Source organism: Nicotiana tabacum, chromosome 23 (genome assembly GCF_000715075.1).
Source record: "Nicotiana tabacum cultivar K326 chromosome 23, ASM71507v2, whole genome shotgun sequence".
Taxonomy (NCBI): Eukaryota; Viridiplantae; Streptophyta; class Magnoliopsida; order Solanales; family Solanaceae; genus Nicotiana; species Nicotiana tabacum.
In genome coordinates this window covers 41,377,691-41,403,691 of record NC_134102.1, presented here as the reverse complement: position 1 = coordinate 41,403,691, position 26,001 = coordinate 41,377,691, and the positions used below count along the sequence as shown (strand labels likewise).

The 26,001-nt window shown below is 38.6% G+C and overlaps 1 protein-coding gene across 1 annotated transcript; it reads right to left on the bottom strand.

The window, feature by feature from the left end:
* Positions 1-3,270: 3,270 nt before the first annotated feature.
* On the bottom strand, positions 3,271-6,290 carry LOC107784522 (uncharacterized). Its single transcript, XM_075246786.1, has 2 exons — positions 4,843-6,290; positions 3,271-4,225 (listed from the first exon to the last, which is right to left on the bottom strand). Exon 1 carries the CDS (start codon positions 5,755-5,757, stop codon positions 4,888-4,890), a length of 870 nt encoding a protein of 289 aa, XP_075102887.1. The 5' UTR covers positions 5,758-6,290; the 3' UTR covers positions 3,271-4,225; positions 4,843-4,887.
* Positions 6,291-26,001: the final 19,711 nt, after the last annotated feature.

The window sequence follows — 26,001 nt, the reverse complement described above, 5'->3', positions numbered from 1 at the left end:
TACTAGGTGTTGGTAAGTAGCTCCTGCATTTTATAGCCCGAAGGGCATTACATTATAACAGTATGTTCCGTACTTGGTGATAAATGAAGTCTTTTCTCGGTCCTCCGGGTTCATTTGGATTTGATTGTACCCGGAATAGGCATCGAGAAAAGTAAGGATCTCGTGGCCGGCCGTGGCATCGATCATGCGATCGATGTTAGGCAGTGGAAAAGAATCTTTGGGGGCACGCCTTGTTTAAATCCTTATAATCTACACACATTCTAAGTTTGTTCCCTTTTTAAGGACTACAACTACATTGGCTAACCATTCGGGTTATTTCACCTCCGAAATGGATCCTATTTTGAGAAGTTTAGTTACCCCATCCTTTATGAATGCGTGCTTTACCTCGGACTGGGGTCTTCTCTTTTGCTTCACCGGTTTGAACCTAGGGTCCAAGCTTAGCCGATTTATCGTTATTTTCGGTGGGATCCCTGTCATGTCTAAATGGGATCAAGCAAAACAATCTATGTTATCAATAAGAAATTGTATAAGCTTTTTCCTGAGTTCGGGGGTTAATCCCATTCCCAGGTATACCTTTCGCTCGGGCAGGTACTCGATCAATATAACCTGTTCCAGCTCTTCGACAGTTGATTTGGTGGCGTCAGAATCTTTGGGAACAATAAAAGTCTGAGGGGTCAAAAAATCCTCCTCCTCTTCTTCTATCTCCTGCTTCCTCGATTCGATTGAGGCTGGTGGCTGTGATTGCTATTTGACTTCCTATTTACCTTTGATGCTCAACCTTTCCGAGGTTGATAGTGTCGATATCGAGGTTACCTCATCGAGCGTAAATATTTCCTTTGCAGCATGTTGCTCCCTATATATTATTTTTACACCGTCCAACGTCGGGAATTTCATCATTTGGTGGAGAGTCGAAGGGACTACCCTCATATTGTGGATCCAAGGCCCTCCGAGCAGGGCATTGTACCTCATGTTGCCCTCGATTACGTGGAACTTCGTATCTTGAATGGTTCCAGCCACGTTCACCAGTAGGATTATCTCCCCTTTAGTTATTTCACTGGCCATATTGAAGCCGTTTAAGACCCAAGCTGCGGGTAGGATTCAATGTTATAGACCGAGCTGCTCCACGACCCTTGATCGGATGATATTCACCGAGCTACCTGGATCCACTAAAACATGCTTAACTTGAACTTTATTCAATAAGATAGAAATTACCAGAGCATCATTGTGGGGCTGAGAAATGCCTTCTGTTTCTTCGTTGTTGAATGATAAAGTGCCTTCGGGCACATAATCTCGGGTTCATTTTTCCCTAGTGATTGATACCTTAGTGCGTTTGAATATGGGTCTCTATAGAATATCGACCTCACCGACGATCATATGAATGACATGTTGGGTTTCCTCCTGTTCATTTTTCCTGTTGGCGTCCCTTTCTCTAAAATGATTCTTGGCTCGATCGCTGAGAAACTCCCGAAGGTGGACCTCACTGAATAGACGGGCTACATCCTCCCTTAATTGCCTGCAATCCTTGGAATTGTGACCATGCGTGCCATGATACTTGCACATCAAATTTGGGTTTCTTTGGGAATGATTGGTTTGTATGGGTCTGGGCCACCTAGTATTTCTGATCCTTCCGATTGTCGATACAATGCCCGATGCATCGATGCTAAAGTTATATTCCGATAACCGAGGTGCCTCTATGGGATCGGCATACTTATCAAAACCACTTTTGCTCATAAGTCCCCAAGAATTCTGTCCTCGATCACTTCTTCAATCATTTCGGGCGGAATTGCGTCCTGAACCATTGTTCTTTCGATCTGCGGTATATGGTTGATATCGGTCTCTGTTCGACCTTGGCTCCCTGTCGACGTCCCTCTGGTTTTTAACTGCCGACCTGTTTGGATGTACTGAACCAGAAGGGGTTCTTAATTGGTCGTCCTCGACCCTGATCTTCGATTGATATCGATTATGCACATCTGCCTAAGTTACAGCTGGATACTCGATCAAATTTTATTTCAACTGACGTGATGTTATTGAACTCCGCTCGTTTAACCCTTGGGTGAAAGCTTGAATGGCCCAATCATCTGTGACCGGTGGCAACTCCATGCGTTCCATTTGAAATCGGGACACAAACTCCATCAGCATTTCATTATCCCTCTGTCTTACCTTGAAAAGAAATTTCCTCGTTGCGACTTTTATGGCCCCGGCATGTGCCTTTATGAAAGAATCTGCTAACACGGCAAATGAGTTGATGGAATTTGGTGGCAGTTTGTGATACCAAATCATTGCTCCCTTGGAATTTGGGTATGTCTGGCATACGAAACTTCTTTGGAATAGGCTTCGGAGCCGCACTTGGAGGAAACGGCTTTTGTACAAACTTCTTCGAATCCATCCCTTTCAAGATTGGCGGTGCCCCCGGTATCTGATCAACTCGAAAGTTGTATGTCTCCACCTTTTTATCGTTGGCTTCGATTCTCTTCTCCCCTGATTCAATTCTTTTGGTGAGCTCTTCGAGCATTTTCATTACCACAGGATCAGTCCCCGATTCGTTACCATTCGACCTTTCCGGTACTGGCTCGGTACGGCGAGTAGTTTTCGGATCGACCCTATTCGGAGCTCTATGTTCATTTTGTAACTGAGCAATAACGGCTTGCTCGGCCTAAAGCATCTCGAATATCACTTGGAGACTGACTCCTTCGTCTCCTCTGCCCGGTGTTCCTTGGCCACTAGATCGGCCTTCTCTGCGTACACTCCCATCGAGATTTGCGCCTAGGTCCGTGTTTAGAGCAACGTGCGAACTGACATCGACTGGGTTGGCAACCGGTGCTCCCCCGAGATTAGTCTGTGGCACTTCGACTCCTGGAGCAATCACATTTCCGTTTTCACCGTGGAATCCGAGGCCATTGTCACCATGTGTGGATGCGTTTTGTGAGTTTGACATGTTTTAACCTGAAAGCAAAAATACTTGACAAGAACAAGCGTAAAATAATGTGTTTTACCAGAATCAGTACTGAACAATCACTATTATCCTCATCCCCACGGTGGGCGCCAAACTGTTTACCCTCGAAATTAAGTAACAATTAAACTTATATTGTGATTTTAAGAATATGTGATTTAAACCAGCACCATTTGATAAATAACGAATCAAATAGATAAACTGAACAATAAAATAAATCAAACCAGTCCGCAAACAATACCTCGACCTCGATTCGAGATAGTCTCGAGGTTAGTTAATAAGAACAGTGGAGGATGGAACAAACAACGATGAACAGTAAGTAAAACAAAGAAGGCATCGTATATGTATATTCTTATCAGTGAATAATCATTGTCTTCTCTACAAGTGAATGAGATCCCTCTTTATATAATAGAGGAATCTTAAATAAGGTACAACTCTAATAACGGAAGTAGATCTCATGATTGGCACTAATAACCGCTTTGATTTGATCTGTTCCGGGATTCCCGCCGGAATCTTTGACCGGTTACTGATATCTCGTCATTCCGTTATTGCCTTACTCGAAGTCAGTCATGTTTGATCTCGATTGTTGCCGGCCTCGATCTCAATGAATACTTCGATCTGCAGGCGTGATGTTATATCTTCAAACTCGAGCCTGGTCTATTATGAGGTTATCCTCGAGGCAACTCCCCTGCCAACGAAATCGGGCATTTCGACCGTACACATATATAATAAAAACAAGAAAGAAAGAAACTTCTAAAAACTGTATTTACATTTTTTTTTCACTTAGGATATCTTGTCTCGTCTTGTAATAGATCAAATGCTCATTTATATATTTACTTCATCCATTCAAGCACCCTCACTCAACATAAAGTGCAACTCATATTTCATTAAACTATTTACAACATTTACCAATGACATACATCCCACGTTTCCATAAATCCCTGGCTATATTAAGAGACAATCAAAATCATTGTCACAAAAAGAAAAAACAAATTTAGAGGAAAAGAAAAGGTTGCCTTTTGTTACACCTCGACGAGATACAAAACAAAAGCAGAAACTAGGTATATTTGGGGGGGGGGGAATAGATCAGAATACTGTACTTTTTGACAAACACAAACACACCTCGTGTATTCCCCATTATCTTACACACATGGCCTCGCACTTATCGTTGACCAGAACATCAAACCTTGTGAGTTGTGACCCACCAAATGTAATCCAAATGGGGAGCATCATCCTTCGTGCTCCTTTTTGCAGCACCCAATCCACTAAGCTCATCTAAAAATATTGTTTGGTGTACGAAACACATTTAATTTATACTACGTGTGAATTTCAAGAAGAGTCGAAACACATTTGATTTATATATCTAATTTTATAGTGAGATTTTACAAAGTTGTTGGTAGTATTTTCACGACTTAAACTTCTTTCTGTTGCATTAAGAGTACTCCTTTTAGTCTCCACCCAGTGATGACAAAATCATAAACAGGTCTTAGATTAATTACTCCAGTCAAATCTCCGGGCACAATACTAACATATGAAGATCTATCTATCTATTTATCTATCTATCTATCTATATATATAGTAGTAGCTCTGCTCCAATTTATATTTTTAATCTATTCAAAAAATAATAATTTTTTTATTTTTGTAAAAAATTTAATATTTAATATGTTATTTTATTCTTAATAAGATAATTTATAGTTATACAATATCTATATACTTATTTTATACTATAAATTTTAAAAAAATTTCTTAAACTTTATGTCCAATCACATAAGTTGGGAAGGAGACGTATTTATAATTCCTTGTTTCTGGTGGAATTATACAGAAAAAAATATAAAGGGGAAGCTTACGTAACAAAGGAAGAACTATAGAAGAAATCAAGGGCGAAACCGTACTTTTATCGTATATTGTCAAATTGGTCAAATATCAACGACTGCAATTTAACGGTTGGGATTTACCCTCCCGAAATCTACAAGCTTCCTCGATCTTTTCTTGCAAAATGACGTCGCATTTGACAGTTGAGGCTTCGCCGGACTCGCACGTACCAACGGGCTCAAGCAAAACGCCATTCCGGAGAAGCTCCGGTTATGGCTCGACTTCCCGCCGGTTCTCCGGCCAAGTTGAGCTGCCGGTGTTCTCCTCGGAGTCTCCGACGAGTACCCGCTCGATCCGCCGTGGATATTCTCGTCTTCCTCCTCGTCGGTGTATCGCGCCGGAGACATTCCTCGATCGTGATCCCGGCAAATCCTCCGTTTACCTTCGATCGCCGATTCGTCCAATGAAAACGTTTGTGATTGCTTTTTACGGCGACTGGGCAGAAATCCGGAGAACCACGACGGTGACGAAGACGACGATGCTGGGCAATAATCTCCAGAATTTGAAACCCTAGGATCCGACCCCGGTTTACTCGACCCGGATCTAAACAGACCTGATAACAAAGGAAATTTGAAACTCTTCTTATGCGAGGTGGCAGCAGCAATTATTTTTCCATTGGGACCCACATGTGGAGTACTGAAAAATCTTTGATCTGGAACTCCATGAAATGAAAATTGCTGGAATTGCAAGGGCGTAGTATCAGATTTCCGGCGAGAAATATACGGCGAAACGGAGCGAGGAAACGCTAGAGGCGGAGGATTGGTGTCTGTTTTCCGGTGGTCTTCCTGTATTTGAATTGCCTCATAATGTTTATAATGAGTTTGTGCTTGTGCTTGTGCCTCCGCCGTGGTCAGAGCAAATAGCCGTTCGCGCAGACACGAAGCACAAATGCCGACGCTACTACTAGCGTCGGCTAGATGCATCTTACACCTCATTAATTAACTTTATGAAAGAAATGAAAATCCTTAAGGACGACTTCTTTTCTTGCGAAAAGCAAGGTTAAATGGCAATAATCATTCTTTGAGCCGGTTTGGATTTTCAACGCACCGGGAAGCTGGCCGAAATAGACCTTTTTTTCCTCTGCCTTATCGGTAAGGCAATCATTTAATTTCAAACGAGTTGAGGTCGAGGAGAAAAAAAAAAAAAATGCACCTTCCCAACAAAAAAGTTAAAATGTAAATATGTTATTTACAACATTCTTGAAAAGTACTGTTTCCTTCTTCTGTTTAAGTGGTATTTTGAAGTTGAGAATTGGGAGATATAAAAGAAAAACAAAAGTGAAGGTGTGTGGCTTTGTCTTCTTTAATCTTTTTCTTCTCAAAATTGTTTTAGAGCGAAAAGAATGAGAGAGAAGCAGACAGAGTCACAGAAAATGGGAGCCTTTAATCGGGCATGAGAATTTTTGTTTGAGAAATTAGAGACTTCTTTTTAACATCTTTTTATAACTTCAAGTATAGAGAGAGGGAGGTTGAGGGTGACACGAGGGAATAAAGAAGCATATATAGTAGAATTTTATTACTTTAATAAAATTTCTATTATGGTCAGAAAATGATAAAGTTAATTACAGCTTGGGTTATTCCATATTTTTGGAAAAAATATCTTTAACTATTTTGGTTGGTTTGGGACTTTGAATGTGAACAACTTTTCTTTTCCTCTTTATTTTTTTTAAGGTTTTGTTTTACTCATTCACTAATCTCTAATTCAAAAAAATAGTTGTCTTTTGATGACTAAGTTTATTATGTTAGTTTAGAGTCAATTCCTTAGGTTCGTTTGGTACGATGGATAAGTAAAAATAATCATGGGATATAAATTTAGTATTTCTTTATCCTTTATTTAGTTACTAATCGTGGGATAAGTTATCTCATGATTAAAAATAGTACCAGGATAATCTTGTGATGACCCGATAGGTCATCTAGAACTTTAACCCCTTAATTATGTGTTTTGAAACCTTAAATAACTCCTTTTAGCCTTCCTCGATTTGCATGCGTAATTCGTGACTTTTTGCGGAAGGCTTTTATCTGGAAAAAAAAACTAATTAAAATGTGAATTTGTGCCTTAAAAATTCATTTGAGTTGACTTCGGTCAACGTTTTGATCAAACGGATTCGAATCCGTGTTTTGACGGTCCCGGTGGGTTCGTATCGTGATTTGGGACATGGGCGTATGCTCGAAAATGAATTCGGAGGTCCCTAGCTCGAGTTATTGCAATTTGCTAAAAATTTGAAGTTTAAAGGTTTAGAGAATTTATGAATTTGACCGAAATTTGACTTTGTTACTACCGGATCTGGATTCTGGTTTCGGAGCTTGGTATAGGTTCATTACTATATTTATAATGTGATTCGAATGTCCGATTGTTAAAATAAAAAATTCTTAAGTTTTGAAAATTTTATTTGTTTTGGTGTCTGATTCATAGTTTTAAGTGTTATTTTGGTGTTTTGATCGCGCGAGCGAATTCGTATGATATTTTTGGACTTGTGTGCATATTTTGTTTGGAGCCCCGAGGGCTCGGGTGAGTTTGGGATAGGCTATAGGGGTAATTTGGACTTAGAATCATAGCTGATGCCTTTTTGCTTCTGGTTTTTGTTACAGATCTCGCATTTGCGAGCATAGGCTGGGGGTTGGTTTCTCGCATTTGCGAGTACTCTGCCGCATTTTATGATAGAGGTAGGTTCGCATTTGCGAACAAGTAGTTCGCATTTGAGATGGGTACTGGGGAAGCTAGTTCGCATTTGCGATCAATTTAGTCGCATTTGCGGTAAGGCCCAGTTCGCATTTGCGAACAAATTATCGCAAATGCAATGATAGCAGAGGTGTGGGCTGTTTTGCATTTGCGAAGAAAATCTCGTATTTGTGGGGTTCGCAATTGTGACATCTGCGCCTAGTCAAAAGCTGAGTTAGACGGGATTTTGGTTCATTCTTTCAAATTTTTAACCCTAAAAACCTTAGAGGCGATTTTTCCAAGAGCTTTTCTTCCTCAATTCATTGGTAAGTGACTCTAACCTACTTTCTTTTAATTACCCACTATATTTCATAAGATTTTAACATTAAATATAGGATTTTTATGGTAGAAATTGGGGATTTGGATAGAATTAGGGATTTTTATAAAATTAAAACTTAGACCTCGAATTGAGGTCGAATTTTGTTACATAATCAGGCTCGGGTGAATGGGTAATCGGGTTTTGGTCCAAATTTCGAGTTTTGACCAAGCGGGCACGAGGTTGACTTTTTGTTGACTTTTTCAATAATGACCTAAATTGAACCTCTTTCATTCGTGGGTAGTTTCTAAGGCTTATTTTGAATCGTTTGGTTAATAATTTATTAGATTTGGTTGGTTCGGAGGCTTGTTCTAAAGGCAAGGCCGTGGTTGGGCTTTGAGTCGATTGCGGAACGATGTAAGTATCATGGTTAACCTTGACGTGAGGGATTAGGACTTGCTTGCCTATTTGCTATGTGTTTAAATGTGTGGGTACAACGTATATGTGAGGTGACTAATACCTATGCGTTGTTGTTGGGTTAAAGCATGCGGGTGAGACTTGTTTCCTTGTAATTTATTATCTTCTTTTATTATAATATCCATGCTTAGACTAGTTTATTACTTAATTGATCGTTCTTTCCACATTTATGAACTATTTGTGATGATTGAGTATTTTTGAAAGTTGAGGTTCGGTATTTTGGAACCGTTGTTGACGTAAAGTTTATTCTTGCTTATTCTATCTCCCAAATGTTTATATTCATTGCTACATGGTAAGAGAGAGTGTTAAAGCACGAAGGGTGATGACGTGCCATTTGTTACTTCATTTACTGATTAATACATGATGAAAAAGAGAGTTAAAGCACGAAGGGTGATGTCATGCCGTATTTATCGTTTCATAGAGAGGTTAAAAGTAAAAGCACGAAGGGTGATGTCGTGCCATTATTATTATTTCACTGTGAGGTTGAAAGTAAAAGCACGAAGAGTGATGTCGTGCCATTATTATTATTATTTCATGGTGAGGTTGAGAGTAAAAGAACGATGGGTGACGTTGTACCATCTTTATTCATTATATTTATCCGTTTTCATTGGTTGATAGTTTATTTGACTGTCTCATGTTGTCATTTCCTGTTGTAGTTACCGTATCTTGTACCCCATGTCGCATGTCCCCTCCCAATCATACGTGTTTAATCTCTATTTGTTGTTATGTTGCACGTATATCTTTATTTGTACAGGTTTAATTATGTGAATGTCCTGTCATAGCCTCGTCACTACCTCGTCAAGGTTAGGCTCGACATTTATGGAGTATATATGGTCGGTTGTACTCATACTATACTCCGCACTTCTTGTGCAGACTTTGGTACTGGTCCCAGCTGTACCTGAGGTGCATTAGCTCGGATTGGCATATTTGGAGACTCAAGGTAAATCTACTGGCGTCCGCAGACCTTGAAGTCCCCTTTCTCTTTTCTTATTTATTGTTCATTTCATTCGAAACAATTGTATTTATTTCAGACTCTATTTGTAGAAGTTCGTGTACTTGTGACTCCAATATTGCGGGTTGTATTTAGATATGCTGGTTATTATGCTACTTCGTACTTCATTTTAGTTTCATCTCAATTTAATTGGTTTATTTATTTGAACTGTTTTAATAAATTGGTTTAAGAATTTCTCTAACGTTAGATTGCCTAGCGAGTGAAATGTTAGGCATCATCACGGTCCCGAAGGTGAGAATTTCGGATCACGACAAACCTATACCTCTAATAATCGTACTTCCAGAGGGTGAAATAATAATCATAAGATAAAACGGTAAAATTGATAATCACAGAATTAATTCTTAATCGTCTTCCAAAAATCCGCTCTATTTTCTTTCGCTTACTATACTTTAAAAGAAAAACAAAAGTGAAGGTGTGTGGCTTTGTCTTCTTCAATCTTTTTCTTCTCAAAATTGTTTTAGAGCGAGAAAGAATAAGAGAGAAGCAGACAAAGTCACAGAAAATGGGAGCCTTTAAGCGGGCATGAGAATTTTTGTTTGAGAAATTGGAGACTTCTTTTTAACATCTTTTTATAGCTTCAAGTATAGAGAGAGGGAGGTTGAAGGTGACAGGTAGGGGTGGACATAGTTTGGGCAAACCCGAAATTCAAATCGAAATTCAAATTTTTTAGATTTTTGGTTTGGATTTTCGGATTACGGGTTGGATTTTGGATTTAATTATTAAAATTCTTGGATTTCGGATTGGATATTGGATTTGGTACTTCGAACTTTTGGATATCCGAAAATCCGAAATTTTTATTCTTTATATTTAGTCCATTATCCATATGCCAATAGTAATAAGTTAAATACCCTACTCACTGGATATTATTTCATATATTGAATATTAATTTTTAAGTTTCTGTCAGAGTACTTTTTATTTGGACATAATTTTACTATTGCTATTCCTTATCGATCGTATTAATGTCTCTGTTGTATTTTCTTGATAATAATTTCATTACTTGAATACTTTATTTGGATGATTGCGGTGTAAATGAGGAACTTTTTTTAAGCAATTTAATATGAGTCCTTCATTTGGATATTCATTTTTATAAAAAGAAGAAACATCTCAGCTTATAAGCTCAAAACCGAAAATCCAAAATATCCAAACCGATTAATCCGAATCCTAACTAAAAATATCCGATCCAATCCGAACTTATTTGGATTGGATTTGGATTATCATTTTTTCGAACTGAAAATCGAAAATTCAAACTAAAATTTTCATACTCAATCCGAATTGTCCAAACGTGCACCCCTGATGATACGAGGGAATAAACAAACATATATAAAAGAATCTTATTACTTTAATAAAATTTCTATTGTGGGCAGAAAATGATAAAGTTAATTACAGCTTGGGTTATTCCATATTTTTGGAAATAAACTCTTTAACTATTTTGGTTGGTTTGGAACTTTGAATGTGAACAACTTTTCTTTTCCTCTTTTTTTTTAAGGTTTTGTTTTACTCATTCACTAATCTGTAATTCAAAACAAAATAGTTGTCTTTTGATGACTGAGTTTATTATGTTAGTTTAGAGTCAATCCCTTTGGGTCGTTTGGTACGATAAATAAGCAAAAATAATTATGGGATAAAAATTTAGTATCGCCTTATTCCATATTTGATTATTAATTCTGAAATAAATTAACTCATAATTTAAAATAGTACCGGGATAATCTATACTTGTCCGAGGGTGAAATAATAATCACAGAATAAAACGATAAAAGTGATCATCACAGAATTAATTCTGAATCGTCTTCCAAAAATCCGCTCTATTTTCTTTCGTTTACTATACTTTATAGTTATAAATTAATTAAATTTGATCTTAATTTTAGCTCAACCCATACGATATCTCTCTTTATCGATTGTTCACTGAGAAGGAATTGGAAGATCTAAAATCGTTGATCAGTTCACTCACTCGCTGTACTGTCATGACCCTAAATTTCCGTCGTAGAATATCGTGACGATAGAGACTAGATAAGCCTAATAATATACGGAAACAACAAATAAAAATTTAAAATTTCAAAACTTCAATAATTACATCAATAGACTATAAGCTCAATACGTACAATTTTCCAAAACCCGATGAGATATAAGTCACAAGTTCTAGATACAATGCTGAACAATCCTATACATCACTGTCTATCACAACATAAAGAAATAATGAAAACAGGGTAGAAGGAGACTCCGAGACCTGCGGACACGGGTATGTGTACCTTGAAATCTCCAAAGCAGCAACACAACGCACTAATATCGAGGCTGATAGGATGTACCTGGATCTGCACAAAAATATGTACATAAACGTAGTATGAGTACACTATAACGGTACCCAGTACGTGTCAAGCCTAACCTCGGTAGAGTAGTGACGAGTTCAGGTCAAGGCCCTACTGATGAAATTAAGAAACAAGACAGAAAATATAATGATATAATGAAAATGTCAGGGAAGTGAACAATGAAGAATTTATGGGAAATAACAACAAGAAATCAAGAAAAACTAATACAACACGAAAGGAAAACAAGAATTTTACATGTTAGGGAAAAGAAGAACCAAACAATACATCAAATAAAGAATATCAACATGGCACTCTCGAGGTACTGCCTCGTAGTCCTAAATCATAAAAACAAATCACAGTCTTTCCTTATATCACCACGGGAGCCTTTATATTTGATTTTTGAAAATTATTTTTTCGAAATAGCATCCCGCGCTTTAGCCCACCTTATCATACCGTATGGGTTTCTAGTTGTTCCCCTACTAGCCATACGTATCTAGCCCATCTTATCTCACGGTATGCATTTCAACATCCACACCTTATAGCACCGCATGCGTATCAATAATCACAACGGCACGACAGAAACCTCATGCAACAATAACAACTGCACGGCAAAAACTTCGTGCAAACAATAACAACTGTATGACAGAAACCTCGTGCAACAATAACAACAACACTTTAACAATAACACGAAAGCCAAAACACAACAACTAAATAAATGATGTTTCAAAGATAGTAATTTCAAGTAAAGAATTTCCACAGTTAAGTAATGAATACGGAAATCAAGAAAAGCAAGTAATTCAACTAAACATATGATACAAGTTGCAAATAGGAGATAAGACAAGTAGACATGTGCGATTAGACTAAAAATGATGACTATAACGTGCTAAACTGACTCAATTAATGCATGAAAAAAAGAAACTACGTAGCAAAAAACCAGAATTTCAATATTTAGCCCGTGTACGTACTCGTCACCTTACATACACGGCCTTAAAATATCACAAATTATCACCAAAATACGAAATCCTAAGGGGAATTTCTCCCATATAAGGTTAGACAAGTCACATACCTCAAATCACGCTAAATCAATCAATTAGAAGGCCTTTCCCTTGATTTTCCAACTCCGAACGGCTCAAATCTTTCCAAAATAATTTCATACTATAAATATAACTAAATGAAACTAATTTAAATAATAAAATAATGATCTTAGCTAAGAATTGAAAAGGCGCTCCAAAAGGTCGACCCGGGCCCAAGTATCGGAACCCGACTGAAATTATAAAATAAGAACACCCATTCGATATCGAGTCCAACCATACAAGAATTACACAAATCCGATATCAACATCTCGATCAAAACCCCTAAATTCGACCCAAGGTCTTTCCTCCATTTCCTCCCAATTTTTAACCTAAATCACTAATTAAATGATGAAATTAAATATATATAAATATGGAATTTAACCAAAACTAACTAAGAATCACTTACCCCAATCACTCCCTTGAAAATCTCTCCAAGAATCGCCTCCCACCGAGCTCCCTAAATCAAATTGTGAAAATGAACTCAAACCCTCATTTTGAAATATTTAAGTTTCTACCCAGACGTTATGTAACGCGATCGCGGAACCTACCTCGCGATCGCGAAGAACAAATAATCACAGTCTCCAAAATAGTCTACGTGAACGCGAAGACACTACTACGAACGCGATGCTTACCCGGCCTGACTCTTCGCGAACGCGTGAACCTTCTCGTGTTCGCGATGACCTGAGACTCTCAAAGCTACGCGAACGCGGGCCTAATATCGCGAACGCGAAGAATAAATCACCACCTGCCAGCAACAACTCTTCGTGATCACGTCTCTTTCTTTGCGATCGCAAAAGAGGAAACCAGATACAAAGACACCAGAAAACTTCAGCCAACCTCTAAGTCCAAAATTAATCTGTTAACCATCAGAAACTCATCCGAGGCCTCCGTAACCTTAACCAAACATACCAACAAGTCCCAAAATATCATACGAACTTAGTCCAGCCTTCAAATCACATCGAACAATGCTAAAACCACGAATCGCGCATCGATTCAAGCCTAATGAACTTATGAACTTCCGAATTCTGAAATCAAATGCCGATTCATACCAAACACAACTCTGATTAACCCCAAATTTTGCACAGAAGTCATAATTAACATTACAGACCTATTCCAACTTTCGAAATCGGGATTCGACAAAGATATCAAAAAGTCTACTCCCGGTCAAACTTTCCAAAAATCTTCCAACTTTCCAACTTTCGTCAATTAACGTCGAAATAACCTACGAACATCTAAATAAAAATCTGTACACGCCCCTAAGACTCAAATCACCATACAGAGCTATTAGAACCGTCAAAACTCTATTCCGGAGTTGTCTTCACACAAGTCAAACTACGGACAACTCCTACGACTTAAACTTCCAATTTAGGGACTATGTATCCCATTCCACTCCGAAACTCTCTCGAACCCGACACCAAGCGCCCCGACAAGTCACATAACCATAAAATGAAATAAAGGGAGCAATAATTAGGGGATCGAGGCTAATACTCTCAAAATGACTGGTCAGGTCGTTACATCCTCCTCCTCTTAAAACAAACGTTCGTCCTCGAACGAGTATAGAGACATACCTGAAGTGGTGAAGAGATGAGCATAATGGCTACACATATCATGCCCGGTCTCCCAAGTTGCCTCCTCGACTGTCTGAACCCTCCACTGGACCTTAAATGAAGCAATATTCTTCAACCTCAAATTACGAACATGCCTGTCCAAAATGGCCACCGGCTCCTCAAAATAACATAGATCCTTGTCCAACTGGACTGAGCTGAAGTTTAACATATGAGACGGATCACCATGATACTTCCAGAGCATAAAAACATGGAACACTGGATGAACTGCAGCTAGACTAGGTGGTAGTGCAAGTTTGTAGGCCACCTTTACAACCTTATCAAGAATCTCAAAAGGCCCGATATACCTAGGGCTCAACTTGCCCTTCTTCCCAAACCTCATAACACCCTTCATGGTCGAAACCCGCAGCAAGACCCGCTCCCCAAACATGAATGCAATGTCGCGAACCTTCCGATCCGCATAACTCTTCTGTCTGGATTGGGTTGTACGAAGTTGGTACTGAATCAATTTAACCTTTCCAAAGCATCCTGAACCATGTATGTACCCAATAGCCTAGCCTAGCCTCGCCCAGCTCAAACCAACCCACCGGAGATCGACATCGTCTACCATACAAAGCCTCGTACGGGGCTATCTGAATGCTTGACTGGTAGCTGTTATTGTAGGCAAACTCCGCAAGCGGCAAGAATTGATCCCAAGAACCCCCAAACTCCATCACACACGCATGAAGCATATCCTCTAATATCTGAATAGTGCACTTGGACTGTCCGTCCGTCTGAGGGTGAAATGTTGTATTCAACTCCACCCGATTACCTAACTCATGTTGTACAACTCTCCAGAACCGCGATGTAAATTGCGTACCTCGGTCAGAGATGATAGATACCGGCACACCATGAATCTTGACAATCTCGCAAATATAAATCTGAGCCAACTGCTCCGAAGAGTAAGTAGTCACCACTAGGATGAAATGAGCTGACTTGCTCAATCTATCAATAATCACCCAAACTACATCCAACTTCCTCTGAGTCCGTGGGAGCCCAACAACAAAATCTATAGTAATTCGCTCCCATTTTTACTCCGAAATCTCTAGCTTCTAAAGCAATCCACCTGGCTGCTGATGCTCATACTTCACCCGCTGACAATTTAGGCACTGAGATACATACTCCACTATGTACTTCTTCATTCTCCTCCACCAATAATGCTGCCTTACATCCTGATACATCTTCGCGACACCTGGATTAATGGAGTACCACGAACTGTGATCCTCCTTGAGAATCAACTCATGAAAACCATCTACATTGCGCACACATAGCGTGCCCTGCATCCGTAATACACCGTCATCTCCAATAGTGACCTCTCTGGCATCGCCGTGCTGAACAGTATCCTTGAGGATAAGCAGATGGGGGTCGTCATACTGGCGCTCTCTGATACGATCATAAAGATAAGACCGAAAAACCACACAAGCCAAAACTCGGCTTGGCTCAGAAATATCCAATCTAACAAACTGGTTGGCCAAGACCTGAAAATCCAAGGCTAATGGCCTCTCTGCTACTGGTAGATATGCTAAGCTGCCCAAACTCTCCGGCTTACAACTCAAGGCAGCGGCCACCATATTGGCCTTCCGGGGATAATATAGAATGGTGATATCATAGTCCTTAAGCAACTCTAACCACCTCCACTGCCGCAAGTTAAGATTCTTCTATTTGAACAGATGATGTAGACTCTAGTGATCGGTGTAGACCTCACAAGGGACACCGTACAAATAGTGCTGCCATATCTTCAAGGCATGAATAATAGATGCTAGCTCGAGGTCGTAGACATGATAGTTCTTCTCATGAACCTTCAACTGTCTAGACGGGTAGGCAATCACCCTACCGCCCTGCATCAACACCGCACCTATACCAATACGCGACACATCACAATACATAATATAAGACCCCGAACCTGTAGGCAATACCAACACTAGGTCTGTAGTCAAACCAGTCTTGAGCTTTTGAAAGCTCTCCTCAGACTCCTCAGTCCACCTGAATGGAACACCCTTCTGGGCCAATCTGGTCATAGGTGCTACAATAGATAAGAAACCCTCCACGAATTGATGGCAATACCCCGCTAAACCAAGAATGAAGCCCTTATCAAGCAACTCCTGCAACTGTTCCTTTAACTCTTTCAACTCTGTTGGGGCCATACGATAGGGGTGGAATAGAAATGGGATGAGTACCCGGTAACAAATCAATACCAAAGGCGATATCTCTATCGGGCGTCATGCCCGGAAGATCCACCGGGAATACATCTGGATAATCCCTCACTACCGGAACTGGCTCGACGGTAGGAGTATCAACACTAATATCTCTCACATATGCTAGATATGCATTACACCCCTTCTCAACCATCCGTTGAGCCTTTAGAAATGAAATAACCCTTCTAGGAACATAATCTAAAGTACCTCTCCACTCTAACCACGGTAGACCTGGCATAGCCAACGTCACCGTCTTGGCGTGACAATCAAGAATAGCATGATAGGGCGACAACCAGTCCATGCCCAAAATAACATCAAAATCTACCATACTGAGCAACAATAAATCGGCTCTGGTCTCAAAATATTTAAGAACAACCAAACACGACCGATACACACAGTCAACAATAATAAAATATACCACAGGTGTAGACACATAGACAGAAGAACTCAAAGAATCACAGGATACACCCAAATACAGAGCAAAATAAGATGACACATATGAATAAGTAGAGCCCGGATCAAATAAGACTGATGCATCTATATGACAGACCGGAACAATACCTGTGATGACAGAGTCGGATGTAACTGCATTCGTCCTAGCAGGAAGAGCAATATTTGGCCTGGCCTCCCCATCTAGGGCGACCTTTACCCACCCAACCTCCACCTCTAGCTGGTTGTGCAAGTGGGGTGGTAGCTGGTGCGGCGACCACAGATTGAGAAACCTGAGGGCCCGGTGGAATACGCGGAGCCTGAGTAGTCTGTGGAGGTGCAACCCTCCTGAGTCTGGGATAATCCCTCACCATATGATGAGTGTCACCACACTCAAAACAAGCTCTTGGAGGATGTGGCTGCTGAGGTTGGCTCGGGCCTGATCGGCTAGACTGACCGCTGAAAGCACCCTGTGCAGGAGGTGCACTAGATAATGGCGGTGCATAATAGGGAGCTTGAGGCCTAGGAGTGGCCGAAATACTGCTGGAAGCTGGAAGTGTGGAATGAACAGGGCGACTCACATAGCCCCTACCATGATGAGCTGCAGCTGGGGCACGTGTACCACTATATGTGCCTGAATCTCGAGACCTCTTGGCCTCCCTCTTCTCTCTTTCCTGAGTCAACATACCCTCAAATCTCCTAGCAATCCCCACTACCTGATGATATGCGATGTCCATCTCCAACACTCAGGCCATGATAAATCTGATACTGGGGTTGAGCCCCTCGATAAATTGACAGACCCACTCTCTAGCAGTAGCAACAAGGCTGGTGCATGCATAGCGAAATCACTAAACCGAACTGCATACTCCGACACGGTGATAGAACTCTGGCACAACTGCTCAAACTCTGCGTGCCATGCATCTCTGAGACTCTGGGGAACATACTCCCTCAAGAACATATCTGAGAACTGAGTCCAAGTGAGTGAAGCTGCCTCGGCCGGACTACCCAACTCATATGCTCGCCACCACCGATAAGCCGCTCCCCTAAGCTGGAATGTAGTGAACGCAATACCCATAGTACGGAGGATACAATGGCACTCCTCAAGAAAACTCTGGGCATCCTCTGACTCCAAGCCACTGAAAGTAAGAGGGTGGTACTTCTTGTACCTCTCGAGCCTATGCTGCACCTCTTCAGAAGCTGCTGCTCTAACCTCGGACTGAACTCAGGCTACCGACTGCACTGGTATGACCTCTTGGACCTGGTCAACCTGGACCCATTGCTCTGGGGTACGGGCGGCGGGGAGTCAAATAAGTGATAAGGAATCAAATAAGTGATAAGGAATCAAAGAAGTGAAGCTTTTCCTAACAATTCCATAGCCCCCCGAAGATAATTACAGACGTCTCTGTACCGATCCGCGAGACACTATTAAACCTGCTTGTGACTCATAACACCTATGAACCTAGAGCTCTGATACCAACTTGTCACGATCCCAAATTCCCTCCATAGGATTTCGTGACGACACCTAGTCTTTAGGACTAGATAAGCCTAACAATATGCGGAAACATCAAATAAAAACTTAAAATTTCAAAACTTCAATAGTTACATCAATAGACTATAAGCTCAATACGTACAATATCCCAAACCCCGGTAAGATATAAGTCACAAGCTCTAGATACAATGCTGAATAATCTTATACATCACTGTCTATCAAAACATAAAAAAATAAGGAACACAGGGTAGAAGGGGACTCCGAGGCTTGCGGACGCGAGCAGGTGTACCTTGAAGTCTCCAAATCAGCAACATAATGCACTAATATCGAGGCTGATATGATGTACATAGATCTGCATAAAAATATGTGCAGAACCGTAATATGAGTACATCACAATGGTACCTAGTAAGTGCCAAGCCTAACCTCGGTAGAGTAGTGACGAGGCCAGGTCAAGGCCGTACTGGTGAAAATAAGAAATAAGGCAGAAAATATAATGATATAATAAAAATGACAGGGAAATGAACAATGAAAAATTTACGGGAAATAACAACACAGAATCAAGAAAAGCTAATACAATACGAAAGAAAAATAAGAATTTTACATGTTAGGGAAAACAAGAACAAAACAGTACAGCAAATAAAGAATATCAACAGGGCACTCCCGAGGTACCGCCTCGTAGTCCCAAATCATAAAAATAAATCACAGTCTTTTCTTATATCACTGCGGGAGCCTTTATATTTGGTTTTTGAAAATTATTTTTTCGAAATAGCATCCCACGTTTTATCCCACCTTATCACACCGCAGAGCTTCTAGTAGTTCCCCTACTAGCCATGCATATCAAGCCCACCTTATCTCAATGCATGCGTTTCAACACCCAGACCTTATACCACCGCATGCGTATCAATAATCACAACGGCACGACAGAAATCTCGTGCAACAATAACAACCGCATGGCAGAAACCTCGTGCAAACAATAACAACCACACGACAGAAACCTCGTGCAATAATAACAACAACACTTCAACAATAACAAGAAAGTCAAAACACAACAACTAAATAAATGATGTTTCAAGGAAAGCAATTTCAAGTAAAGAATTTTCACAGTTAAGTAATGAATACGGAAATTAAAAAAAACAAGTAATTCAACTAAATATGTGATACAAGTTGCAAATAGGAGATAAGACAAGTAGACATGTGAGATTAGGCTAAACATGATAACAATAACATGCTAAAGTGACTCAATTAAGGCATGAAAAGGAAATTACATAGCAAAAATCGAAATTTCAATATTTAGCCCGTGTACGCACTCATCACCTTGCGTAGACGGCCTTCACATATCATAAATTATCACCAAGATATCAAATCCTAAGGAGAATTTTCTCCACACAAGGTTAGACAAGTCACTTACTTCAAACCACGATTGAAAACAAACTCTGAACGGCTCAAATCTAGCCAAAATAATTTTATACTATAAATATAATTATAAAAAACTAATTTAAATAATAAAATAGTGATCTTAGCTAATAATTGAAAAATTGCTCCAAAAAGTCAACCCGGGCCCACGTCTCGGAACCCGACCAAAATTATAAAATCCGAACACCCATTCGATATCGAGACCAACCATATAAGAATTACACAAATCCGATATCAAAATCTCGATCAAATCTCCAAAATTCGGCCTAAGGACTTTCCTCCATTTCCCCCCAATTATCAACCCAAATAACTAATTAAATGATGAAATCAAAGATATAAACATGAAATTTAACCAAAACTAAGTAAGAATCACTTACCCCAACCACTCCCTTGAAAAGCTCTCCAAGAATTGCCTCCCACCGAGCTCCCAAAATCGAATTGTGAAAATAAACTCAAACCCTCGTTTTGAAATATTTAAGTTTCTGCCATACATTATGCATCGCGATCGCGGAACCTATGTCGTGATCGCGAAGAACAAATAATCACAGCCTCCAAAATAGTCTACGCGAACGCGAAGACACTGCTGCGAACGCTATGCTTATCCGGCCTGACTCTTCACGAACTTGTGCACAACTACGCGATCACGTAGGCTTAAAGCCTGATGCCCCAACTGACCATTCCTCTACGCGAACGCGAGAACCTTCTCGCGTCCGCGATGACCTGGGACTCTCAAAGCTATGCGAACGCGGGCCTAATATCGCAAGCGCGAAGAATAATTCACCCCCTGCCTGTAACAACTCTTCACGATCGCGTCCCTTTCTTTGCGATAGCGAAAGAGGAAACCAGATACACAGACACCAGAAAACTTCAGCCAACCTCTAAGTCCAAAATTAATCCGTTAACCATTCGAAACTCACCCGAGGCCTCCAAAACCTCAACTAAATATACCAACAGTCCCAAAACATCATACGAACTTAGTCGAGTCTTCAAATCATATCGAACAATACTAAAACCATGAATCGCGCATCGATTCAAGCTTAATGAGCTTATGAACTTCCGAATTTCGAAACCAATGCCGATTCATACCAAAATAACTCCGATTAACCCCAAATTTTGCAAACAAGTCATAATTGATATTACAGACCTATTTCAACTTCCAGAATCAGGATCCGACTCCGATATCAAAAGGTGCACTCCCGGTCAAACTTTCCAAAAATCTTCCAACTTTTCAATTTTCACCAATTAACGCCAAAATGACCAACGGACCTCTAAATCAATATCCGAACACGTCCCTAAGATGCAAATCACCATACGGAGCTATTGGAACCGTCAAAACTACATTCCGGAGTCGTCTTCACACAAGTCAAACTACGGCCAACTCCTACGACTTAAACTTCCAATTTAGGGACTGTGTCCCATTCCACTCCGAAACTCTCCCGAACCCGACACCAAATTAAACGCCCCGGCAAGTCACATAACCACAAGATAAAATAGAGGGAGCAATAATTGGAGGATCGGGACTAATATTCTCAAAATGACCGAGTCGTTAGATGTACAATATCAAAGCGATGGAAGTATCAAATTTCATGTGTCTTTTGTGAATTGTTTTTTCTTAATGAGATCATGAAGTGGATATAGGCGTACATCGCGGTTGAAGGGTCGTTTGGAATAGAATGTTTGATTTTGGTCTTCCAGAAAGAAGATCTTGTGATTATTAAAGTGAGTATTTTCAGCTCATCCTTTAAGTTCTTAAATTAGTCACTCCAAAGTTTTTTCATGTGTTGACGGTAATGCATAAGCTTTTTATTTTTTTTTATTTTTTTTAATTATTTAAATCCGTTATTTAATGGCTTTTCCAATTATAACTCTACTGTTTGGTAAGAAATAGGTCTAACAATTAAAAATGGATCTTAACACTCAGTTAATATATTGGATGAGATTAACGGATTTTGCGGTGGTTTTGATTTTTTGAGTAGTAAAAATATAGTTCAATGATTTTCTTGTCCTAAAATAAATGAAATTGACTTTATTAAGTAATTTCTAATACTTGAATAACCATTCAGGGAATGGACTCGTTCATTTAAGCAGATCCTGACGAAGTGCTCTTCTCGCGCTTTCTGAAAAAATGTTTCTTTATCAAATCAGAATTTTCTGTGTATTTCTTCTCTGAGATCAACTTTGTATTGGTCTAATTTCTTATTTTTTTTATATGCTTTTATTTGATACCATCTGCAAAATACATGCTATAGACAAACGAAATAAGTTAATTTAAAGAACAAAAATAACTGTCATGCATTATATATGTTCTGAATGCATCATATGTATGTGTTTTTTCCTATAAGAATAGTATGAAAAGTCCGAATCCAGTAGTCAACAATTGTAAAAAAACAAAGAACTGTAAACCTCTCTTCATATTACTTGCTTTTTTGAGAAAAGAAAATTCCTTTGTGTAAAATCATTTTCAACTCAATTAAACATAGCAGCGCTAGCAAATATTTTGTGGAGAATATTTAATTTGAAAGTTTCTATAGAGAAAGATTTACCGCTCAGAAAGTTCATTGTTAGTTTGTTACAAAGCATGGTCATAAAATCACATCTACAAAATCTTGTCATTGTTCTTTCTTATTTGCAAAACTAATCAAGATTTCCCAAACTTGAAATCTTCTACAAAACATAATATCTCAACAAGACATGATCCAATCATATCCCGTGCTAATTTAGCAACATGGTGGAAAATTATATTCCAGTACACATAATATTTTTAGTCTAATATGACTAAATTCTGGGTATGATAGAAACTAAGGGTCCACCAAACAGTATAGAGAACCAGGTTCTCTATCAGTTCTCACAGTATATAAGTAGAAAGTAAAGAACACACAATATTTACGTGGAAAACTCCCTGTTCACGAGATTAAAAATCACGACCTACCCCATTAGGATTTCAACTCCAATAAACTAACCAAACTTCAAATTATAACCTATTGCAATCTAAGAATTAAACTTTTAATCCCTCACCTCTTACAATAACTCAATTGTAAGCTCTTTGTAATAACTCTATTATAAAGCTACACTCTTGACTAGCTCTAGTCAAACAACCAGTACAATAATGGTTAAATGATGTCCTACTAAATACTTTCAAAAAGCCGAAACAAGTAAAGAACAAAAGACAAAGACACAACAAACTAAAGGACGCAAGACATATTTAATGTTGGGAACTAGTCCTTGGTTTGTAGCAGCTTTATTCTTCAATGCACCCGGAAGAAAACGGACGCGGCTGCACACTTAAAAGAATATATCTTTGGGTTTGCAAGTATTAGGTCAAAATCTTGTATCATTTTGTTTATATATGTGAGATCATAAGAGAAAATACAAGGGCATTTCCGGTCTTTAGCAAGCTGCAACTATGCAGCTGTACCATCACAAGTACAATACAACAACTTTAACAATTGTAGAGTTGACTTGTTCGATGACCGGAGGAACTGGTCCTATCTGTTCCCTTTGCAGTTCCCTTACTTGGTTTTCTTGAAAATTAAACCAGATAACTGAGTATGTTACAATAAACACAAGGGAACCTATTATATCAGGTTCCTATCTAGTTCTTTCATGAAGTTTGACAAATCATCAAAACCATACTCGCATAGCTTATCAGAATATATTCCTTATATTTTAGAATAAAAAACTTACACCCCCTATACTACAGAAATCGTACACTTATACTCCCTATGAGAAGTATATTAAAAAATAATCATTAAAATAAAATTAAAATTACAAATAGAAAGTCTTTATATTTATATTTCAAAAAAAAATAATTAAAAAGAGGACAAATATTTTTGTTGAAAATTTCTAATCATGCTTTGATTAAAAAAACAATATCTTTTGAGATATGTATCTTTTGAAACCCTTAAATAGGAAATGAACACAAATTACTCATTAAGATATTTTAACTTGTGCGTATTTGACAAAATATTTTTTATCTTTCAAAACTCTTAAATATATATAATGGTGTTCCTGTTTTTCTAAAAACATTTAAACCTCTTATATAATTGAAATCCTACACAAGTGGAACTTCATCTAACTAAGTAAATTACACAAAAATAAATACGTAAAAACTTTTCATTTGTAATTTAAAATTATCTTTAATAGATATATTTAATATACTTAGTTACAAAAAAAAAAAAAAACTGAGTCATATTATGGGGATTTAGGGATGTTTAATGTAGTTAACTCTTATTAATATTTGCTTCTAGGTGTGTGGATCTTTACAAACTTCTTTTTAATTTTATGACCCTATATCATTTTTTACACATAAGAGATTTACTTTTATACATAAAAGATTCGAAAATGACACTTTTTAATTTTTAGATTGTAATGGCCATGAAGGCCCATTTCCTTGCAAGTAATTTAGGTTGCTAAATGCTTCAAAGATCATATTTGAACTCCAAACGTAAACGTAAAAACCAAACGCTTCTCCAACAAATTATTACAGAATACAATCCTCTTGAGCAACTCTCTCATTTGGATCTTTTCTAATTAGTTCAGATATAAATTGATCAAAAGGGGTTTAAATATTTGCTCCTTCAGATGAGAATATTCAGTTAATTAAACTATTTCAGGAAACTGACGGGTTAGCATGGGTATGTTGTTGTTGTTACAGGAAACTGTCGGGTTACAGTATCATAATAATTAAAAAATTAAACAATATCTTTTCTGTTTTTTTTTCTTTCTAAAAGAAGATTGTGGATATTAATTAAATTCCCATTTCCCATTTCCATCATTGTTAAGCAAGAGTAAATAAGCACAATGCTTGAATCTTGAACAATGCGGTATAACAAGGATAGGGCCTACGCTATCGGGCAGGGATCATTCTTGGCCTCTATATAAATCAGTATTATGTCATAGTCCATGGCACTCCTCATAAAATAAAATTAAGAAAGAAGAGTTTCTTTTTTTGAAAATTAAAGAAGGATGTTTTGAAAAGGAACATGAGATGTTTATTTCAACTGTTGATAATTTTTTTTATTTAGAATAATATATGATTATGCATGCATACTTTCTTCAGAGTCTCGTTCTAACTTTAGTGGGAGGATTATTTTTACTTACTGAGTACTGCTGTTGTATACTGACATTTCGATTTTTCTTTGTAGTCTATATTGGCTTATATCAATGTAGGCTCATAATTTATAGACGATCAAGCTATGAGTTAGGACCTCCTCTCATCCTAGCAGACTTTTGGTGAGCTCTGTTTCAAGCCATGGAATTTATTGCTTGATATTAGTCATTATTTTATTTTATTTTATTTTTTGATTGAGGATCAGCCGGTGATTAATATCACGAGCAGTCCACCCAGATTCTATAGAGGCTTCATAGACTTTACAGAGTCAAAAAATAAAGTTTAAATTTTATTTTGCTTTTGTCAGATATTGGATTTTAAGGTTTGGATTATGCATAATATTTCCAGACTAAGTTTTTCAGGTCTAAAAGAAAGTTTAAAAATAAATAAATTATATGTTGATCTGCTTAGCAGAATAGAAAGAACATAGTAGAAGGTTCGCTCGGTCAAGTTATGGCACATGGTGCCGGTTACGACTTGGTCAAAAATCGGGTCATGACAAACTTGATATCATAGATATGTTTAGATAGTCCCAGGAGTCTATGAAGTTGTGTTAATAAAGTCTCACATATCATTATGAGGGCACCTCATCAATAAACGACGGACTACAGACATTTAGGAAGATTCTCATTCTTTTCACTCTAGACCGTGCTATAGATCGCCCTTTTATTGAGTATGTTTCTAATACGTTTGCTTTCGAATTTGCAGAAATGGCACGTACTCGCAATCCAATTGATTACACTCCTACCCCATCTATTGCTCCCACTCTTGTCCCAACTGCTACGAACACTGCTGCATCAAAGAAGAAAAAGGGTCGCCCAATTAAAGTAGGTTCCCCAGATTGAACAAGTTGAGAGGGCTGAACAAGTACCACCACCACCCCCGAAAGTAGCCCCAGCTTAAGTCATCATGCTTCCGGAGATGGGAGCGGCTTTTGGCACAATAAAAGGTGCAATGGAAATATTTACCATATTTATGGCCAGTCAAGGGCAAGGAGGGGACGGTATTCCACCACGTGCAGGAAGATAAGGGCTCTGTCTTTGTCTCTATACAGTGAGTTTGTCAAGTTGAATCCTCTAGATTTTTGGGAAACAAAGCCT